This window comes from Hibiscus syriacus, unplaced genomic scaffold, assembly GCF_006381635.1.
Source record: "Hibiscus syriacus cultivar Baekdansim isolate YM2019G1 unplaced genomic scaffold, ASM638163v2 tig00110890_pilon, whole genome shotgun sequence".
Classification (NCBI taxonomy): domain Eukaryota; kingdom Viridiplantae; phylum Streptophyta; class Magnoliopsida; order Malvales; family Malvaceae; genus Hibiscus; species Hibiscus syriacus.
Window position 1 is genome coordinate 15,869,793 of NW_024062900.1, and position 21,820 is coordinate 15,891,612.

General features: G+C 35.1%; 1 protein-coding gene and 1 pseudogene across 1 annotated transcript; both read right to left on the minus strand.

Moving 5' to 3' along the window:
- Positions 1 to 630: 630 nt before the first annotated feature.
- On the minus strand, positions 631 to 11,254 carry LOC120144554 (annotated as a pseudogene).
- Positions 11,255 to 19,931: 8,677 nt separating this feature from the next.
- LOC120144577 (protein FLOURY 1-like) lies at positions 19,932 to 21,146 on the minus strand. The gene is made up of 2 exons (XM_039158613.1): positions 21,058 to 21,146; positions 19,932 to 20,820 (listed from the first exon to the last, which is right to left on the minus strand). Exon 2 carries the CDS (start codon positions 20,798 to 20,800, stop codon positions 20,006 to 20,008), a length of 795 nt encoding a protein of 264 aa, XP_039014544.1. The 5' UTR covers positions 20,801 to 20,820; positions 21,058 to 21,146; the 3' UTR covers positions 19,932 to 20,005.
- Between the last annotated feature and the right edge of the window lie 674 nt (positions 21,147 to 21,820).

The window sequence follows — 21,820 nt, forward strand, 5'->3', positions numbered from 1 at the left end:
TGCATTGATAAAAGCTTATCAATCTCGGTGGTGAAATAATTGTTATTATTTTTTTTGAAATCTCAGATTCAAGCACTATGAATTTTATAAATATAAACGTTCAATATCAAATGATTAAAAATTATTTTTAAATAAATATTACTTATACTTACCCTAAATAAATAAATAAAACAATTAAATAGTTCAAAAATACTGTTGCATTTTCAAATTACTGTTTTTTCTTTTGATGTTTCATATTCAATTTAAAAGCATTTTGATTGTAATGAACTGATCTGAAAATAATATAAAATTCAAAATTATTATAAAGTAAACAAAAAATAAAGTATGCTACGTAGTGAATCACAAAGAAAAAGTCGTAACAAATTCAACTTAATCATTCGAAATTTTATATATAAAATATTTAATTTTATAAGTTTCATATATTTTAAATATTTTTTTATTGATAGTATGTTTTCATTATCTCTAAAATTTTATAAATTTAGATTTTAAAATATTATAAGTTCATCTCTTAACATAAAATTTTGTATTTGTAGCTGCATCAATTAGCTAAAATACTAACATGACCTAATCATGTAGTAGTTTCATTGGTGCGAAACTTGTGTTCAACCCCACCTGCAAACTCCCATGGAATTCGACCTCATCACACTAATATAATTATTACCAACACAGCTAATTACAGTCAAATCCCATGTTCGAAGCATTGAAATATACAAAAGTAACACTGAATTAGTTTATGACAGAGTGCACACATTACTATCTTCAAAGAACAAACCTGCAGCATGATTACAGCTTCTGAGATGTCGGCATCGCGAGCGAAACTCCACCGCCACCAGGTAAATCCTTCCATTGTTGAGTCACGGTTTTAATCTGGGTGTAGAAATTAACTCCAGCCTTGCCTGCCGTGAGTATAAGCTTCAAGGTTAGGAAGTAGTCAAGAAAAAAGGGCGACATTAGCAGATGGCAAGTCGAAGACCTATGTTTACGAGGATGTATATATTACCGTAAAAATTAAGATCGCCTGCGAAAGATGCCTTGGAGCCAGTGAATGAGAAAAATGGCAAGGGAACTGGTATGGGAACATTGATGCCAACCTAAATATAAGCAGAAAGATGTTACTGCAAAAGAAATGACCTTGAAGTAAACCTCTTTGTATGGGCTGTGCAATTTGTTCATAGTTTTACCTGCCCAGCTTCAACCTCAGTCTGGAATTTCCTCGCAGTTGCACCGGATGAAGTGAATATAGAAGCACCATTGCCATATCTGTAATAGAGCACAACTTGCACGTAAAACAAATATGAATATGTAACGTAGATTAAGAGGAAGAAAGAGGGTTTGATTCAGGATCTACTTGTTTCTATTAACAATGTTAATTGCCTCTTCTAAGCTGTCAGCCTGAACATTGGGTGCAAAAAGGAAGAACATTTAACCATTGACAATGCTTCAATAAAAAGTTTGATTAGCTAAGAAATAGGGATTTAAGTCAGTTACCTTCATACAAATGAGAACTGGGCCAAAGATTTCCTCCTGCACAAGCCAAAATAAAGGAATCAAGTATATCTTCCATGAAGGTTCAAGGGTCACTTATCCACTCTCTCCTCGTACTTTTTGGAGCGAAATCTAGACAATGTATTAGAAGTCATACTAAAAAAATGGTCTCTCGACTATTAAAAGTTATATAATGGTCCCCTAACTATAGGTCGTTACTTTGTTGAATCCATCGATTATTAAAAGTTACAAAATTATCACCCAACTATTCATATATTCCAAACTCGTCCTTTTCTGTTAAATAATAAGTTAGACGTTAACCTATTGACAGGGATATGATAGTCGTTTGAGATTTTAGGATAAGATTTTATCATATCACAGTTAGTAGGTTAACGTTCAGCTCAGACTACCGTCAATTTTTTAACAAATAAGGACGAGTTTGGAACATATGAATCGGATGACCATTTTGTAACTTTTAACAGTTGTGGGACTCAATAAAGCAATGTCCTATAGTCAGGGGACTATTTCTTAACTTTCAATAATCGGGGACTCAACAAAGCAGCACCATACGGTTGGGGGAATTTGTGTACTTTACATTAATACCTTGTAGCACTCCATGTCAGCTGTAACACCGGATAAAATTGTGGGACCAATAAAATTGCCTTGCTCGTATCCGGAACCTATTGTGTCATAGAAAGTTAATAACTATGATGGTTAATAACAAGTTTTGGTGAAACTTTTGAAATCTAGTTAGCATCAGGGTAAAAGCAAAGACCCAACAAGGACCATACTAAGCCATCCGGAAATATAAATCAACCAGAGAAGATGACCGAGGAGGGATCTTAGGTACACCGGCAAAATCACTTGGATTGTAGTAAGAAATCAGTCTTTCAGGATAAATTATATATTCTATAAGTTACCATCGATTTCCACTGCCGTAAGGCCCAAGACAAATCCATTTGTAAGTGGTTCCAAAATATAAATGATATTACGAATTACGATTATCCGATCTTAAATATAGAAAATATTATCAGCCATATGATGTTAGAAAAGTATCTAATGTATGAATATGTTATAGTTCAAAAGAATTAGAGAAGAGTTTGAGAAGGAGGAAATAGAGAAGAAAGGATTTTAGGAAATGAGAAAACGATTCATTCATAATCTGAGGAATCAATCCTTACAGCCAGTCTTATTTTGTTACAAGGCTAGAAATGTAAATAGCAAATAACGCCAGCTGGCGTTACAGTTATAACAAACTGATTATATCCTTCTCTTTCAGGTTACTGGGCCACCATTCTTGGGCTGCTTCAACTCTGCTTGGGTCTGGAGCTCTACTAAGTCTAATGCCTCCTGAACCGGTTCAGCTGCACGCATCATTTGAAAGGGTAAATGCATCCTTTCCTCTTCTTCAATTGCAATCCCTAATTCCCCTCCTCCCATTATTTCTCTCGCTTCGATTCCTAATTCACCATCCTCAATCCCTAACCTTAGGCCTCCTCTTTCCCCAATTCCTTCGTTCTCTTCGCCCTCCTCGATCTCTTCCCTCTCATATCCACCAACTGTAACAATACCCGCCGCTGGAATTGATCCTTGTCCCCAAGGATCAAACTCTGGAAACTGTCTTCGGAGAACAGTATAGTCCTCCCACGAATCATTGGTTTCATCAAGGTTTCTCCATCGTACCAGCAACTGAGATACAGGTTTGTTATGTCTATTTATTATTCTTCTGCCCATAACCTTATATGGCTCAACTCGAATCTGACCATCATCATCCATTGCAGGAGGTTCCGTAGAAGAAATGACCAAGTCACCCACATGTTTCTTGAGGAGACTGACATGAAAAACTGGATGCATTCTAGAAGAATCGGGTAAGTCTAGTTTATATGCAACTTCACCAATTTTCTCAATAATTTTATAAGGACCATAATACTTTGCTGCTAATTTTAAATTTTTTCTCAGGGCTAGTGAAGTTTGGCGATAGGGTTGCAATTTCAGGTAAACACTATCCCCTACTGCAAATATCCTCTCTGTCCTCTTTTTATCTGATTGCTGTTTCATTCTGCTGCTGGCCTGTTCTAACTGCCACTTTACCAACTGTCTAAGACTCTCTCTGCTAGTCATTAACTCATTAACAGACTGTACTGTAGTTTCTGTCTGCCAAACCATAGTAGGAGGTTTATAATCATATAAAGCTTGAAATGGTGTCATTTTTAGGGCAGAGTGATATGTAGTGTTATACCACCATTCTGCATGTGGCAACCATTTAGCCCACTGCTTTGGTTGAAAAAAACATAGGCCCCTCAAATATTGTTCTAAACACTGATTCACCATTTCTGTTTGACCATCAGTCTCTGGATGGTAAGCAGTGCTAAACAATGTCTTAGTCCCTAACTGCTTCATCAGTTCTCTCCAGAAGATACTAGTGAATGTTTTGTCCCTGTCAGATATGGCCATTTTAAGCTGGCCATGCAGTTTATAAACAATATCCAAATATAATTTGGCTACATCAACAGCAGAATAGGGATGTGACAATGCTAGAAAATGACTGTATTTTGTAAATTTGTCAACAACTACCAAAATGCAATTTTTCCTCAAAGATGTAGGTAATCCCTCAATAAAATCCATAGTAATGACCTCCCAAGCTTGGTGAGGAATAGGAATTGGTTGTAAAAGTCCTGGTTTAGCAATATGCTCCACCTTTGTTTTGTTGACACATTATACAAGCCTGAATATAAACTGTGACCATAGCTTTCAATCTAGGCCAGTAAAAATAAGCCTTAATTCTCTGATAAGTGGCATGTATACCAGAATGACCCCCATGGGGTGAATCATGTAAGATTTGAATAATCTGTACCCTTAGAGTTCCATTAGCACCAATATAAACTCTATTTTGAAATCTAAGGATGCCCTTAGAATATTTCCACCTAGTATCAACACTAGGAGTAACTGTTAAAATAGATATCCATTACGCAGCCATTTTATCCTCTTTATAAGTCTCTTCCACCTCTTGCACCCAACTAGGAATGATCAAAGTAGTACTCAAAGATAAGCATTGACCTTGATCTTCCCATTGTCTAGAAAGGGCATCAGCAACTACATTTGACTTTCCCTTCATGTACTGAATAGTGTAATCCAATCCCAGCAGTTTAGTCAAGCCCTTCTTTTGAATAGCAGTAGTTAATTTCTGCTCCAATAAATACTTAAGAGGTTCATGGTCTGTTTTAATAACAAAAGGACTGCCTTCTAAATAATGTCTCCATTTAGAAGCGGCCATTAAAATAGCAAGGTACTCCCTTTCATATATAGAAAGAGCAGTATGTCTAGGACTAAGTGCCTTGCTAAGGTAAGCAATAGGCCTTCCCTCCTGAGATAATACAACCCCTATTCCCCCTGAACTTGCATCTGTCTCCAAATAAAAACATTTACCAAAGTCTGGTAATGCTAAAACAGGAGCCTCACACATAGCAGACTTTAATTTTTCAAAAGCCAATAAAGCCACCTCAGTCCACTTAAAACTGTCCTTCTTGAGCAGTTGTGTCAAGGGTTTACTGATTGTACCATAACCCTTTATAAATCATCTATAATAGCCTGTTAATCCTAAAAATCCACACAAAGATTTTAGTGATTTTGGCACAGGCCAATCCTTCATAGCTGTAACTTTAGAAGGGTCAGTAGATACTCCAGAAGCTGATATAATATGGCCCAAGTATTCCACTTGAGTCTGCCCAAAGAAGCATTTGGACCTCTTGGCAAATAATTGATTAGTTTTCAAATTTTCCAAAACTAATTGAAGATGAACAACATGATCTGCCATAGAGGTACTGTAAACTAGGATATCATCAAAAAAACCAAGACAAATTTTCTAAGAAATAAACTAAATAATTCATTCATTAGAGCTTAGAATGTAGCAGGGGCATTAGTAAGCCCAAAGGGCATTACCTTAAATTCATAGTGGCCTTGATGAGTTCTGAATACTATCTTGTAGATATCCTCAGGTTTAATTCTGATTTGCCAATAACCAGACCTCAAATCAATTTTGGAAAAATATACTGCTCCATGTAACTCATCCAATAGATCCTCTACCACAGGAATTGGGAATTTATCTTTCACTGTCATGCTGTTTAACTTCCTGTAGTCTACACAAAACCTCCAAGTACCATCTTTCTTTTTTATTAAAAGACATGGAGAAGCAAATGGACTTTTGCTTGGCTGAATAATAGAGGATGATAGCATATTAGCAATCTGCTTTTCCACTTCAACTTTCTGATTATGTGGAAATCTATAAGGTCTTAAATTGATAGGAGCAGCTTCAGGCTTAAGGGTAATAGCATGATCATGATTCCTTGTAGGTGGTAGACCTGTAGGCTCAGTAAAAACACAGTGATATTGGTCTAAGAGAGATTGAATAGCCGTAGGAACATACTTGGATCCTTCAAACATAGTAAATAGGACTACATGTCCCAAAATAGATGAGTCAGAAGCTGTCATCTTCAATAGAGTAGCTCCTGAAATCTGCTGTAGAGAATTAGATTGTTGCTGACCTTGTATAATAATATGCTCCCCTTTATGCAGAAAACTCAATGTCATATTATTGAAGTCCATCAAAATTGGACTGAACAATTTCATCCAATCCACACCTAATACCATATCACTGCCCCCCAACTGAAGTAGTCTAAAGTCATGTATAAAAGAGTGCCCTTGCATCTTCCATTCCACCTCATTACACCTTGTTGAACTATAGAGTTGCTGTCCATTAGCTACTGTAATAGTTAAAGGATAGGGAGTATTAACCTTTTTACCCGCATCAGCCCACTGAGGTGTTAAAAAACTGTGGGTACTACCACTGTCAATCAATATACTTAGTGGTCTCCCTTGAATTGTTCCTTGTATCCTCAATGTATTATGTCCAATACATCCATTAATAGCATTCATTGATATTTCTAAGCTCTCTTCTTCTTGCATACTTGTTTGCTCAAAATCTGCTGGTGAATTTTCTGAAGGTAAAACAGTGTCATCCTCCATCATCATGTTTAACTGCTTCACTTTACATTGATGACCTGGAAGGAATTTTTCTCCACATTTAAAACAGAGGTTATTCTGCCTTCTGTGCTCAATAAGATTCTGCTTAGAGTTTTGCACTGCTGTAGGTCTTGTATTTACTGGTAATGAAACTGATTTAGAAACAGTAATGGGGTTTAGGTAAGGTGGGAATTTAAAAGAAGGCTTCAACCTTCTGTTCTCAAACTCCACAGACAATTCATAGAGCTTAGCTTGCTTACATGCTTCAAACAAATTCTTAGGATCCAAAGCTTTGACCTTATGCTTAATATCATCCCTGAGTCCGCTAATAAAGAGTGACACAAAAAACTCCTCAGTTAAAGTAGGATTCTGCAGCAACATATGGGGTTGTAACTCCTCAAATTTCTCTTGATATTCGTTCACAGACCCTTTCTGAGTCAGTTTAGTGAATTCCTCAACACTATCAGAAAAATTTCTGTCACTGAATCTGTGACAGAGATCAGCCTCAAATTCATGCCAAGTAACATGGTGCTTTTGCATGATATACCCATCAAACCATATTTCAGCCTTGCCTGTTAAATACATAGTAGCTACCTCCACTCTCTGCTCAACAGGAACATCACAAATAGAAAAATACTTATGGCATTTCTGAATCCACCCCCTCGGATTAACTCCTTCGAAAAAAGGCAATTCAATTTTAGGCCTATGCCACATGTTCCCTGTACTGCTAAATGAACCCCCTGGTCCCTTGTTTTCAGCTACCAACCCCATCATATTAGGTCTAGTGTTACTGTTTTCACCTATCAAATTCTCAGACCTAGAATTGTTCCTAATGGACAAACAATCATCCAGTTTATCTTTCAAAATCCCAGGTTCATCTGTTTTATAAGTGAATCTTGATTTATCTTTCACTACAGTCACCAAAACTGGATTTTTCTCCCCATCTTTAGAATTACTAGGAGTTTGTACCTGTTCCCCTGCAGTCTGCTATTGTTCACCATTTCTGCCAGTTAAGATCTTCAGTATATCTTCCACATAACTGTGATTCGTGTTCATCCTTGCCTCCAATGCAGTAATCCTGTTTTCCTGAGCCTCCCACCATTTAGGTGGATTAATCTCATCTTGGCCTCGTTTTACCAAGGCAGCAAGGTCTGCAATTTGTTTCTGAATTCCAGCTAAATCATTTTCTGCCATAGATTGATTTTTCTTTGGCATGCTCTCAAAAAAAAAACTTTTGCCAGAATCGTAACTCTGATTACCAAATTGTTATAGTTCAAAAGAATTAGAGAAGAGTTTGAGAAGGAGGAAATAGAGAAGAAAGGATTTTAGGAAATGAGAAAACGATTCATTCATAATCTGAGGAATCAATCCTTACAGCCAGTCTTATTTTGTTACAAGGCTAGAAATGTAAATAGCAAATAATGCCAGCTGACGTTACAGTTATAACAAACTGATTCTATCCTTCTCTTTCAGGTTACTGGGCCACCATTCTTGGGCTGCTTCAACTCTGCTTGGGTCTGGAGCTCTACCAAGTCCAATGCCTCCTGAACCGGTTCAGCTGCACGCATCATTTGAAAGGGTAAATGCATCCTTCCCTCTTCTTCAATTGCAATCTCTAATTCCCCTCCTCCCATTCTTTCTCTCGCTTCGATTCCCAATTCACCATCCTCAATCCCTAACCCTAGGCCTCCTCTTTCCCCAATTCTTTCGTTCTCTTCGCCCTCCTCGATCTCTTCCCTCTCATCTCCACCAACTGTAACAGAATATGGCAGAAAACTGAATACCACTATATTTCTCCCATCAAGTAGTAGTTTGGCACCACTATCAACCCCAGATTGAATTAATCTGCATATATGTTCCTTAGCCTGTCAATGCATAATTCCAAAGAAAATAAAAGCATCAAGGACTGAAACAGAAGGGGAAGAATGAATCAAATACATTAAAAGGTATCATCAATTATAGAATACGAGATCATTAGTCCTCCACTCCTAAGATGGGGTCAAGTTGCCTTAGGCTAAAACCTTTTTGCAGGGAAGGCCAGATCCAAATTTCATTAGACAACCCTGTGATTGACTTGGCACCTTGATAAGGATCAGCCTAAGGTAAATAATAGATTTCACCCTATCATCTGTTTCTGGTGAGGCTGTGAGGGAATCGGGGGGGGGGGGGAGGTGGCATTTCAAATTGTTCAAAACAAGAAAGTTGGAAATGTCTACTATCTTTATCACGGTAATTGGTAGTGTCTAGAAGTAATCCGGAAATGGTGGGGAATGTCTGAAATGAATATTACCTGTTTGCTAATTACTGGACCAAGGTCTGCATCAGGTTCTGTTCCACTATTCACTTTAAGAGTTTTGGCATGTTCTACCAGCTTATTCTCCCTGGAAAAAGGTCAAATCCGGTCCCTCTTAATCATATCACAAGAGGTAAACAAGATAATAAAGGGGGGGGGGGAACATAATACCATGGTTCTGAGTCACCAACAAAGACTATTGTGCTAAGTGCCATGCACCTTTGCCCAGCAGCACCAAAAGCAGCAGCAAGTAGAGCATTTAATGTAGCATCTTTGCCCAGCAGCACCAAAAGCAGCAGCAAGTAGAGCATTTATCGATCTATTAATTTGATATCACAGTGACAAAAAGAAGAAACAAAAACAATGCACTTCACAAATTCATGTTTCATGAAGAACATACGTTGGTACCATGAACAATATTTAAGACACCATGAGGCAAACCGGCTTCCATTGCTAACTCTGCCAGCATTATAGATGCCCCTGGAAAAGTATAAAAATAACATTTTAGAAAAGGAGATTTAGACAAAAGTAGAAGAACATGTTACGTAAGCACAAAATAAAGAAAAAACAAGTTGTCCTTTATCCGTGAAACTGAAAAGGTTAAGGTAGTAAACAATAGCAATTATGAGGAATACTTAATCCAAGTCTACCAGTAGATCAACTTTCAAATAAGATTTTGAAAGGCCCGCCTAGGTTAAACAAGACATGGCAACATTTTTTCCTCTTAAGGATCAATACATTTCAGTACATTAGCAAAACAAAGAAAAAAAAATGCCCTGGATTCTACATGATAATAGCTAGGAGGTTGCACTCACCAGGATCCTTTTCCGATGGTTTTAAAACGAAGGTATTACCACACGTAACTGCAACAGGGAACATCTGAAGTAAAACCATAAAAATAAGTATTACCAACTTTTCCCTTTTAGGCATTTGAGAAATTTGGTCTTCTCGTAAGAGCAGGTAAGAAAGAGTTCACAACCAAAACTTGGAAAAGGCAACAGAAGTAAGCTAGCAGACTATAAAATCAGTATTAGTGAGCAAAAAACAATCAGTATTAGTGAAAATCCTAAGTGTATGATACGGGTTACCAAACCGATAAAGAAATATAATTGGAATGAAATGCTGATTAATGAGTATTAGAAATCTGCTAAGCTTCATAAACAAGCAATTTGATAGAACAATAAACAAGTTCACTGAGAAATATAACAAGTTAGTCGAGCAAACTTAACCATCAAGAGGTAAACTGAAGAGCTTACTATAGTTGGCAAAAGATATGCTGTGAAAATTGTAACTATCAGGGGGTAAAAAGAAGATTTACCCAATAAGGGAATCATTGCTGGAAAGTTGAAGGGGCAAATCCCTGCACAAACACCGAGAGGCTCTCTAATACTATATGTATCAGTTCTACTGGATACATTAGGGACATACTCTCCCATTTGCAGTGTTGCCATTCCACAAGCATGTTCTACCACCTCTATACAAAAATGTTGAGAAAAATATAGAAGAAAAAAACAAGTTTATTATTCTTCACCAAAGTCAAGGGAAACTATTTTTGCAATCAGCCAGAGCAATAATATTGAAGAATATAGAAACCAACCAAGCCCCCTGAAAACATCCCCATGAGCATCCTTCAATGTCTTGCCCTGTTCAGTTGTAATATTCTTGGCCAGTTTATCCTTAAAAAACAGATTTCATGCATTTGTCAGCTAAATGCCTCTATTCAACAAGATTACAAAGCAAATAAAGACCTGAAATAATCTCATGCTTACCATGTCCGTACGGACAAACTCTTGGAGCTTAAACATGATACGCTGACGAGTTGTGACTGGGGTATTTCGCCAAGATGGAAAAGCTTGTTTTGCTGCAGCAACTGCAGCTTTAAACTCTTCATTTGTAGTTAAAGGAACTTGTGAAACAACTTCTTGTGTTGCCTGTTTTCCCAAACAACATATATATACTCAATAAATACAATAAACATTCAAATTGTAATATATATGTATTTAAAAAATATGCGAGGTCTCACAGGGTTTATAACATCAATGGTTGATGTTGACTTTGAATCAATAAAAGCACCTCCAATAAGATTAGGAACCCTCTGTATAAGGTACAATCAATCAATAGGTAAAAATATTCAACAAAACCCATTTCAAAAGTCTTGATTTTCTGATTGCAGAATGGAAAAAAAACTTACCGGAGGATTTCGCTGATTTAAGGAGGATTCAGTCGCTGTAGAGAAACGAAAGTTTGTAGAACTCAAAATCTGAGGCCTTAAAGCCCTTAAATTCTTCACTGCAACAAAAGAAAGACGCGAAACCAATTAAAACTAAACAAAAAAAAAAACTTTCATTCATTATCTTTATTCGTAATTGATTTTGTTTTCAACTATTTCCTTACCTCTTTGAAGGGAAAATCGCAGAAACATTTTCTTTTCCTTTTGATGAAGATGGTTGATTTGGTTGGTTGGTTGGGTTCTTCAGTATCAGTTCAGTACAGTCACTATTTAAATATGGGTAAAGTACCTAAAGAATACGGTCGATTAATCAATTATTAAAAATTATAAAATAATTTTTTAATTATAAAGTGTTGATTTATTATGTCTTTAACTATTAAAAGTTATAAAATTATTATTTGACTTTTTATATATTCTAAATTCGTCTTTTTTTTTGTTAAAAAAAATTAAATTTTATAAGATATGATAAGATCATATTTTAATGATCTCTCACTTTCGTTACTTTCAAGTATTGACTCGAATATATAATGTTTTAACCACTATCTTAACAACATAAATGTAAATGAAGACTCAATTAAAAAATACATCTCAAATGATTCTAAATCATATTTTATCATATTTTAACTAACATGTTAACGTCTAGCTTAGACGACCGTCAATTTTTAATATAAAATGATGAGTTTAAAACACATGAATAGTTGAGTGATCATTTTATAACTTTTAATAGTCGGAGACTCAACAAAACAACATCCTATAATCAAGATATTATTTTATAACTTTTAATAATTAAATAACTTAATAAAACAACCCTTATAATTGAAATCATTTGTGTTCTTTACTTTATAATATTTGAAAAAATATTTATTTATTTTTAATTAGGGTAAATTACATAATTAATGATCGAACTTTTTTCTTATTCTTATTTTGATCATTGTACTTTAAAATTTTTCAATTTAATAACTAAACTTACTACATTAATTTTTGTCACTCGGTAGTTTTTTCTTAACTATAAGATGAAATGACATTTATTATTATTTTTTTAAACTGCCATTTAGACATTCATTAATATTTATTAATATTTTATTAATATTATTTTTATATTTTCTCACTCCAATATTCTTCATTCTTTTTCTTTTGAAATAGAAAATTGAAGCTTGAGTTAGGATAAGGGTGAAATCAAGATGAGAAATTAGGTATGAAAGAAGGATAGAAAGAATCACGATGAAGAAACAATTGGAATCAGAGAAGCATCCTTTATTTTCCTGTTTTTTTATTTGATTCAACATCATGGACCTGGATCAAAACCTTTCAAGTACTCGACCTTCGATCTAGTCTGTTTGTCGTTGAATTGAGTCCAAGCAGAAATATGTAATTCGTGACCAGTGTGTTTCTCTTCACTGTCAGAATCTGGAAGGTAACCTTCCGAGCATCGGTGACTACTTCTAGTCAAACTTGAATAGTCTCCTTCTTCCTTCTCTTTTCTTTTCTCCTTCCTTTTTGTTGCTATTATTCTTTGTTTGAATTTGGTTGTTTGCATTAAAGAAAGTCAGTGAAAGGATTTAGGAATTGAGTTGTTGGTGAAAGGATTTAGGAATTGAGTTGTTTTGTTTGGTGGCTTCAAAGTGATGATAGGGATGATGATGGTTCTGTTGAGCAGAGAGAAAATGATGATTTTAAAGGTTATTTGGATAGAGGATAATATGATAGTGAGTATGTGTGTGATGATTCTAGTGAGTGTGTTTAAGGTGAAGATGATGAAGTTTGATAGTGATTAGAGTGGAGGTAGAATGGGTAGTAGAGATAGGGGTTTTTACATAACTGACACCGTTTGATTTTAATTGTACTTTTTTAATACCGTTTGACCAATATTTCCAGAACTAGCACCCTTTCTGCTGAGTTGGCAAAGGCGCGTCCCCGGGGGCGCGCTTTACCCGTGTTTTTCGCTGAGTTGGATGCCACGTGTGAAAGGCGCGTCCCCGGGGACGCGCCTTTGCCAACTCAGCAGACACGTATTTGTTTTATAATAAATAGTTTATTTTTATTATTATTATAAATTAATAATATATTATGTAAAATGTTTCGATTATAATGTAAGAATTATCAAGTTTCGAGTATTTTGATTTTGATTATCGATCTATTAATTTTATCAGTTAATTATTTAAATGTTATCAATCTAGTCATCTCATATCAATATTTAACGAAAATATTGATGCATAAGTTAATAAATTAGTATAATTACATATTTAATCTTCAAGACTTACATATTTTATAAAATTAGTCTTATTGAAAATTTAATTTAATAAATTTAATCTTCCAATCAGAACATGAAATGTGTCATCGTATATAAATGCAAATTATTTAGGTGTACATACATTGACAAATTATATAAATGCAATAACATTAAATTATTAGAAATAAAAACATTCATTTAAATACAATATTAATTACATAAGAGTTAACGGTTATATGATGATAACAGAGCTGGACATTTTTTTCTATTGTGCCCGATGTTTCTACAATGCCCACATCGTTTTTGTTCTGTTGACTTCTCCCGAATATCCATATCACAATGTATTCTAGTAGATTTTGGACGACCTGAGTCCCTCAATAGCAATGGATCTGGTACAATTGTAAGCCAAGTTTGAATCTCATTTGGGTCTCTTTCGTTTCCTATGGGCGGAAACTCAAATTCATATACCTTGAATACTTGTGAAAGTTGGTATACGGGATCAACATAATTTTTGTAGTCCAAATGCGAATGTGAGCAAGCAGCAATGACATGAGAGCATGGATATTTGAGTGCTTGAAAGAAACCACAATCGCACCACCTCTCTTGCAGATTAACTCTGAAAGAGTTAGCTTCAATCCCTTGTAGCGGACGTGGCATTTCGGTTACACGAAACAATTCACGGGTGCGAGAAAAATTTGTAACTAACATCCCATTTGATGCAGCCACTTTTTTCTGTAAATCGGCTACTAGTCTTGGGTGGTAAATATGTCCGTTTTGCATCCAAGTAAGAGCTTGTCCACCGAGTTTTGCAAAGAGTTGACCCAAACGAAAATAAGTCGTTTTGACCAACGTCGTGACTGGTAAATGACGCGCCCCCTTTAAGGTTGAATTTATTGCTTCAGCCAAGTTTGTTGTCATATGACCATAGCGATACCCCCCGTCATATGCATTTGTCCACATTTCTTTGCTGATGTCCATAATGTACTCGCACCCCTTCTTATTTTTGCCAAACAACTCTTGTAGCATCGACTCAAACCTTTGAGGTAAGAGTTCGTAACCTAAGCCATTAGGAATATGTAATAGTTAATATGAAGTATAAATAAGTAATAAGAAATTGATAGAAAAATTGGGAAAAAGTAACATACCCATCCGCACGACTAACTGACGTTCATCGTTCTTCTTGTATTTTCCATAATAGTTTGCAGCAATATGACGGACACAATAACGATGTTGAACATGTGGAGGTCTATACATTGTACCCAAAGATTCCATTGCTGCTTTTATCCCGGCTCCTCGGTCTGAAATAATGCATAGTCGTTCCCTGGTGACAACATGTAAACGTAAATTTTTAAGGAAAAAAGCCCAAGACTCAGTGTCTTCTCCTTGAACGAGGGCAAACGCAACAGGAAGAATATTGCGGTTTCCATCTTGGACCACAGCCAATAATAAAACTTGCTTGTATTTCCCATACAAGAAAGTACCATCAATTTGGACAATTGGTTTACAGTACTTGACTGCATTAATACACTGAGGGTAAGTCCAAAAGACTCGGTAAAATTGGCAGCGATCGGGGACACTAGATATGTTAATGATAATATGTTATCATTGCCCTATTATGTCACTCATGTCCCTCGGGGACACTAGATATATCAATTTGAATAACTTAAATTTAACTTCTTTTGAAAGTTCAACAAGTTAAGAATAACTTAAATTAAAACGTTATGTGAAGTTTGAATAAATTAGATAAAATGTTATGGATAAATTGAATAAATGTGAAGTGATAAGTTGATTGTGACATTGAAATTGTATGGAATGAGCATTGAAATCATATGTTAATGTATACGTTTTAATATATATGTTAATGATAAAATCATATGTATGGATAAATTTAATTTCAATTTAAGTATTGTGAACTATAATTGGAATATAACTTTTAATTTCGAATACAATTGGAATATTAAGTTGAAATTTAATGTTAAATTTCGAATACTATAATTTATATTTTAAATTTAAATTTGAATAATATTATTTTTATTTTTATTTTAAATTTCGAATAATATAATTTGTATTTTAAAAACATTTATCAAACATTTAATGTTAAATGTGAATAAAAAATAACATTAAAAAATATGTATGTAACAACCATGAAACATTTAAATAACATAACCAAATTACATAAAATTCTGAAATTTAATTATTTAAATAACATTAAATATAACTGGATCACCGATGTCGTCTTCTCGAATGAGTTCCACATGGCGGTGGTTGCCTATTTCGTGGAGGATTTCTTCGTGGAACTTGTTCTTCAGTCTCCTCATCTTCACTATCATCATCAGCATCATTTTCTTCATTTGGTGTAGATGACGCTGAAGGGGCTGAAAGGCCTGTATAAAATAACGACCCTGGAGGAGTGCTAGTAACAATCCCACCGCTCCCCGGGAACTGTGGAAACTGTGGAAACATTGGCATCGATGTATGTGATCCAGATAAAGATTGAGGTGTCTGCGGAGAAGCACCACCAGCCAAATAAGATGCATATGAACCATATGCTGGATCATTAAACATAGTCGTATATGCACCTCCATATGGTATAAAACCCTGCGGGCTAGGCATGTAACCTGGCGGGCTAGGCATGTAACCTGGCGGGCTAGGAATGTAACCCTGCGGGCTCGGAATGTAACCCTGCGGAGATGGCATATAAACTGGTGGGCTTGGCATATGAAGTGGAGGGCTGGGCATGTACCCCTGCGGCATCGACGAATAAGGATGTTGTGGTGGGACTGATGCAGAACCGGTAGCGCCTTCTCTCCGTCCACGCGTCGGGGGACGATGATATTGAGACGGTTGACATCTTTCTCGGCGCCTAGGAATGTTAACCCCTCGTGCTTCCGCCGAAAGTAGAAACGGCTTCCCATTTTCATTAAACCAGTCCATATAGTTATCCGTAACCATATGACCAGTTTCAGCGTAATATTGTCGAGGGGCCAACAGTGTATATCAGTTCTCCCAAAGCGCAATCCAATCTCTGTGTCTCACCACCCAGTTAACATATTTCTTTCCCCGTCTATCTATGTTATGCACGTCGTCTAAATTTCTAGGAGCTCCAGGAATATATTGCGTACAACCATACTGGCGGAGCACGCGATCAACTGGATGCCACTCAATAATAGCATAACATATAAGAGGTATAACCGATATCCATACCTCTAATGACCCACTAAGGTGGGGTGGGATGCAAGCTTTCACTTCATCGCTCGCATAAGGTATCCACTGAAACTGAAATATAAATATACAATTCAAATAAATAAAATATTCTAATTATATCTAACATTTTAAATTAAAATATTAATAATTAAACAAATTTAAAAACATACCTCAGACCCAGCTTTCGTATCAATAAGTAAACGAATTTCCTCTAACCAGTAGGTATACTTTTATGGTCCTTTCTTTTCATCGACCACCTATGAAATATAATATAAACTAAATATCACCCTATTTAATTGAAAATATTTAAATCAAAATTTAGTTCGAAAATTACCTCAACAATAAGGGGAATACGTATGGTTCATTCACGATCGGGCATAAGAAAGGTATGCGAAACCACGCCCATGATTGTAGAAGCAGAAGACATCCACCGATAGCAGTTTTCTTATAATTCGTCGCCCGACACATTTCTCTAAAGAGAAATGCCAAAACTGCAGCACCCCAACTATATCTTCCAGCTTTATCAAAATCGATCAGATGCCGCAACCATATACAATGCACCTGGTTGCGAGATTTGTCGGGCATCAATATTCCTCCAATTATTCGTATAATATATGCCCGAGCACATGCTTTTGCTTGATCCTCTGAAACATTTTCATTTAAAACCTCAAAATTAGCTTTCAACCAAGATAAAGCTATTCTACCTCCATTAAACTCTGGCGGAGCAGCTCCAAGATAATCAATACACATTGATTGCCAATCACCATCCGCCATACCACACATCATATTTCCGTCGACGGGAAGCCCCAGATGCATAGAGACATCCTCCAATGTAATTGTTGCCTCTCCACATGGAAGGTGAAAAGTGTGTGTCTCGGGCCTCCACCTCTCAATCAGTGCAGAAATTAGGACAGGTTCGAGTTTGCAACCGCCTATAATTGTTGCAATATACCTGAACCCGGCAGAAGCCAAATATGGCAAAATACGTTCCGGTGTCGGTATACGTGGATTTTTAATAAAAGTTTCTAAAATACGATCAGCATCCTAAATAATATATATTATAAAAAATAAAAATTAATATAAATTCATAATAACTTTAAAATAAAAATAAATTTAAATATTAACATTAATTATAAAAAATATTACCATATCGCTAAATTGTCTGGAGATATGATTAATATCCAATCGCAACAGCATTTCGTTTTCCATTATAACTGTAGACAAAACAATATAATTAGCAAAAAAATTAATAATTCTAAATAAATAATATTATATAAATATTATTTTAATAAAAAATAATATTTACATAAATATATTAATATAAAAATAATAACTATTTAAAAAAATACTAACATAAAAATAAATTTCTTACCACTAATAACAAATTTAAAACTCAAATAGTTGGAGAATTTGAGTTATATAAGAGAGGAGAAGATGATTTTGGTGTGAAGAATGAGTGAGGGTTGAGAGGGTTTATATAGGGGAGGAGGAGGGGTAGTTAGGAAAAACGGATGGGGGCATTTATGACATTTAATGGAAGGCGCGTCCCTGGGGATGCGCTTTCCACACGTGTATGCTGATATGGCAAAGGCGCGTCCCCGGGGACGCGCCTTTCACACGTGGCATCCAACTCAGCGAAAACACGGGTAAAACGCGTCCCCGGGGACGCGCCTTTGCCAACTCAGCAGAAAGGGTGCTAGTTTTGGAAATATTGGTCAAACGGTGTTAGAAAGATAAAATTAAAAATAAACGGTGTCAGTTATGTAATTTAGCCGTAGAGATAGGCCTCGAGCGACGGTTGGAGGTTATTGAAGATGATGGACAATGAGATTGTGATGGTTCTCAAGAGTTGTTTTTCTCTGATTTTTTGTATTGCTAAATCTCCTTCTCTTCTTCTTCGTTTTTTGGACAACGATGGTCAAAATTACCATCAATGAGATGGTCAGAATGATGGTCATGATGATGGTCAAAATCTAAGTTCATTCAAGATGAATAGAGAAATAGAGAATAAAAGATGAAAAAGAAAGTAGGGGAAAATATCTTATTTATCTAAAATGTATTTTATTATGTAAAAAATTATTTAATTAGGTCAACTCATAATGTGGTTACAAAGTTAATGGTAAAGTAACCAAAAAATCAAGTATAAAATTTATTTATTAAATTAATTTTTTTTAAATATAATAATTAAAACAGGAGTGATAGAAAAGTTCAATAGTTAATTTTATAATTCACCCCTTTAATTATTAGCATTCGATAGTTGATCAATAATAATTTCCCTAATAACCCCTATGACAAAGGGTAAGATCTCTTGATTTTTATCTTCAGGAGGCGCGTCTTCACTTCCAGGCTCACCTTGTTTTTCATATTTGTCATGTTAGCTAATAAGATTGTAATATTGTTGCCCTTACTCTTATCAGTTGGGCTCTTAGAACTTGAGGCGCTCTTTTCTTTGAGTTTGCTTCTCTCGATTTTATTGTTAGTATATAAAAAAATTAACATGTGACGTCAAAAGTTGTTTAATTTTTTTAATTGAACGTTTAAATAATTTAAAGCAAACTAAATGAAAATTAATTTATTTTTCAGATTAAACATTATATTTTCTGTTATGTCATTCGAGTTTTCTGGGTTGGTCTCAATTGATTTAATGGCATTATATTTAGTCAAAAATCTTTAAAGTATTACTAGAACTGATACTTCCATTACCTTAATCCACCTTTCTGTTAGATATTTTTTGGGACAAAAGGGGTATATGGACATTGCCAAATAAGTACACATTTATATCATATTTATTTATTTATTTATTTTTATAATCTTTTAATAAATGATATCATTTAACTCGTCAGAAAATCAGTGAATATATATATAGATATATATATATATATATATATATATATATATATATATATATATCCTCAATTACAGCCTCAATAGTTTATGATATCCTCAATGATACACTTAATTCATAGTTAATGAGATGAAATTAAAACGGGGGGAAATTAATCAAATCATATACCAATGCTTAGTAAATCACACTTTAACAGAATGCTAAGTTATGGTGAACCAAAGGGGTAATTCAATTGGATATGAAGCTACATTTTGTGTGAGAAAGATGAGCTGAAGAATCAAACTTCCTGAGAACAAAGAAGTATTTTTAACCCATTTTCCATGCTTGAAAACATGAGCATTTGAGCCCCTAAATCTAGTCAATTCAACAACCCTTAGGTATACTGTAATCAACAACTTACAATACCAAAGTTTATGTTTCAAGAGGGCTAATTACTGCATTCTCCATACCTATCTCCATGAGTAAACAGCCTAGGCCCGCATCGAGTTCTCGAACCGGCCTAATGCATCATCTTTCATGTAAAGCTTCGACTTCTGCTTGCACAACTGCAATTGGTGTTCATATTTAGCTAAACTGTAGTGTTTTAACTCATTTCTGAACTCGAAAAGACTGCATTTTAGGCTACTTTAGCACCTAAATGTGTACGATTCAGCTCAACCCTAAGAATGAACTATAAGGAACAACTTACAACAACAAAGTTCACGTTTCAAGTGAGCTAACTAATGCATTCTCCATACCATGTTCTTGAGAATCTTGAAAAAAGCCGAGGCCTGCATCGAGTTCTAGTTGGCCTAATTCATCATCTTTCATATAAAGCTTCAACTTCTGCTTGCACATCAGCAACTGATTTTCCAGTAAACTCCTATCTGATTCATGTTTCATCACAATCCATTGCAGTGATTCAATGACTTGTTGATCGTGTTCGTGCTTCTGTTCCACCATTCTCTTGAACTGAGTAGCCTCCATCTCCACCAAACTTCTCTCAGTCTGAAGGCGCAGAATCATGGCCATCATCTCCTCTGCCGCGGATGAAGCCGCCAGCCGTTCCTTCTCGAGCTCTTGATAAGAGGCTTTTGTTCTTCTCCTTTCGGTTTTAACCAATTTCCTCAATGCCATTACATCAAATTCATCTTCAGGACAACATTCTTTTTCATTATCAACAGCAACCTCTTCTATAGCATATTTAGCTTCAAAATCAGTATCTTTCTTGACAAATTCTTTGCAATGATCCGTAGGTTTTTGAATATTCGGATCGAAAATCTCTTTCAACTCATTTTTCGAACTCGAATCATTCGATTTCCCTCTAGCATCACATAGAAATTGAAGTATACCCTTATTACTCAAACCAAATTGCAAAACCTTTAACCCCATACCAAACACCAAAACCAGCCCCAACACATTGAAAACATGGGAGAAACGACCAAAAACCAAAAACCCAAATCCAAAAAACTCGTTCCCAGGAAACAGAAACCTCAAGCATGAAGCACAATCCATCACAAAAGTCCCAAAAAAACCTGTAAGAACCCCTTAAGCAACTAAAGAACAGAGCAGGCAATCATCAACAAAATAAACCGACCCAGAATCTGCATGTGGGTTCAGTTACCTTCATTCCACTCTTATCAATATACCCTATCTAAACAAACTCTTGAGAGTCCCAACAAAAAAAAAACTTGCAACATAAGCAACTAAACAGGGGATTGTGATGAATTCACAATGTACAAAAGGAGTGATGAGATTTGGGTGCCACTGACCTTCTACAACGTACAAGAAGACCCATCGTTATTTGTTCAGTATAGAGTAATGGCAGTTGTTTAATAGTATCATCGACAGTGTGGATTCTGTCGGGAATTGTGAAAGGGGAAGAAGAAGCTAAGAAAACGATGGGGGCTGGGTTTTAGTAGGAAATTCACGTGGTTTTAGAGTCCGCCAAGATTTGGTGTATTAAATATCTCACGGTGAAAAATAAATCAATGAAAATTTCGTTCAACCAAACTTGTGGTTTCATCATAAAAAAGCAATTATGTTGGAACAGAAATTTCTCTTCTGTTCTACCATTAAATACGCTTTTATTCTTATCCTTACAAAATTAAAAAAATATATTAACAATAAATTGTTTTAATAACCATTTATCTTTTATGTAAGTTTGTTTTAATGGATATAATATTTTACTTCAAAGACATTTTTATTTAATGGATATAATATTTTCAGGCCGGATCCTAACACTCTATTCACTATAAATTAAGTATTCATATTTCATGTAAATAAATACTTTTTAAATTTTACATAACCAACAATATAATTAGAATAATAAATAATATATATTATTAATTACTTAGTGAAAAAATATATTATCACAATAATATTTATTACCAATTATAAAGAGATACCCAATCGAGTTTTACTTATATTGATAAGATATACTTCTTATGTTTCATTGAATTTGTCTTTTATTATTTTTCTTCGATATTTTTTTTTGTAATTTGTACGCATTACTATTTATAATTTATTATTAAT

Excerpts from the sequence above, each read along its gene's own strand:
- LOC120144577 (XM_039158613.1), bottom strand. The coding sequence starts at position 20,800 with ATGGATTGTGCTTCATGCTTGAGGTTTCTGTTTCCTGGGAACGAGTTT.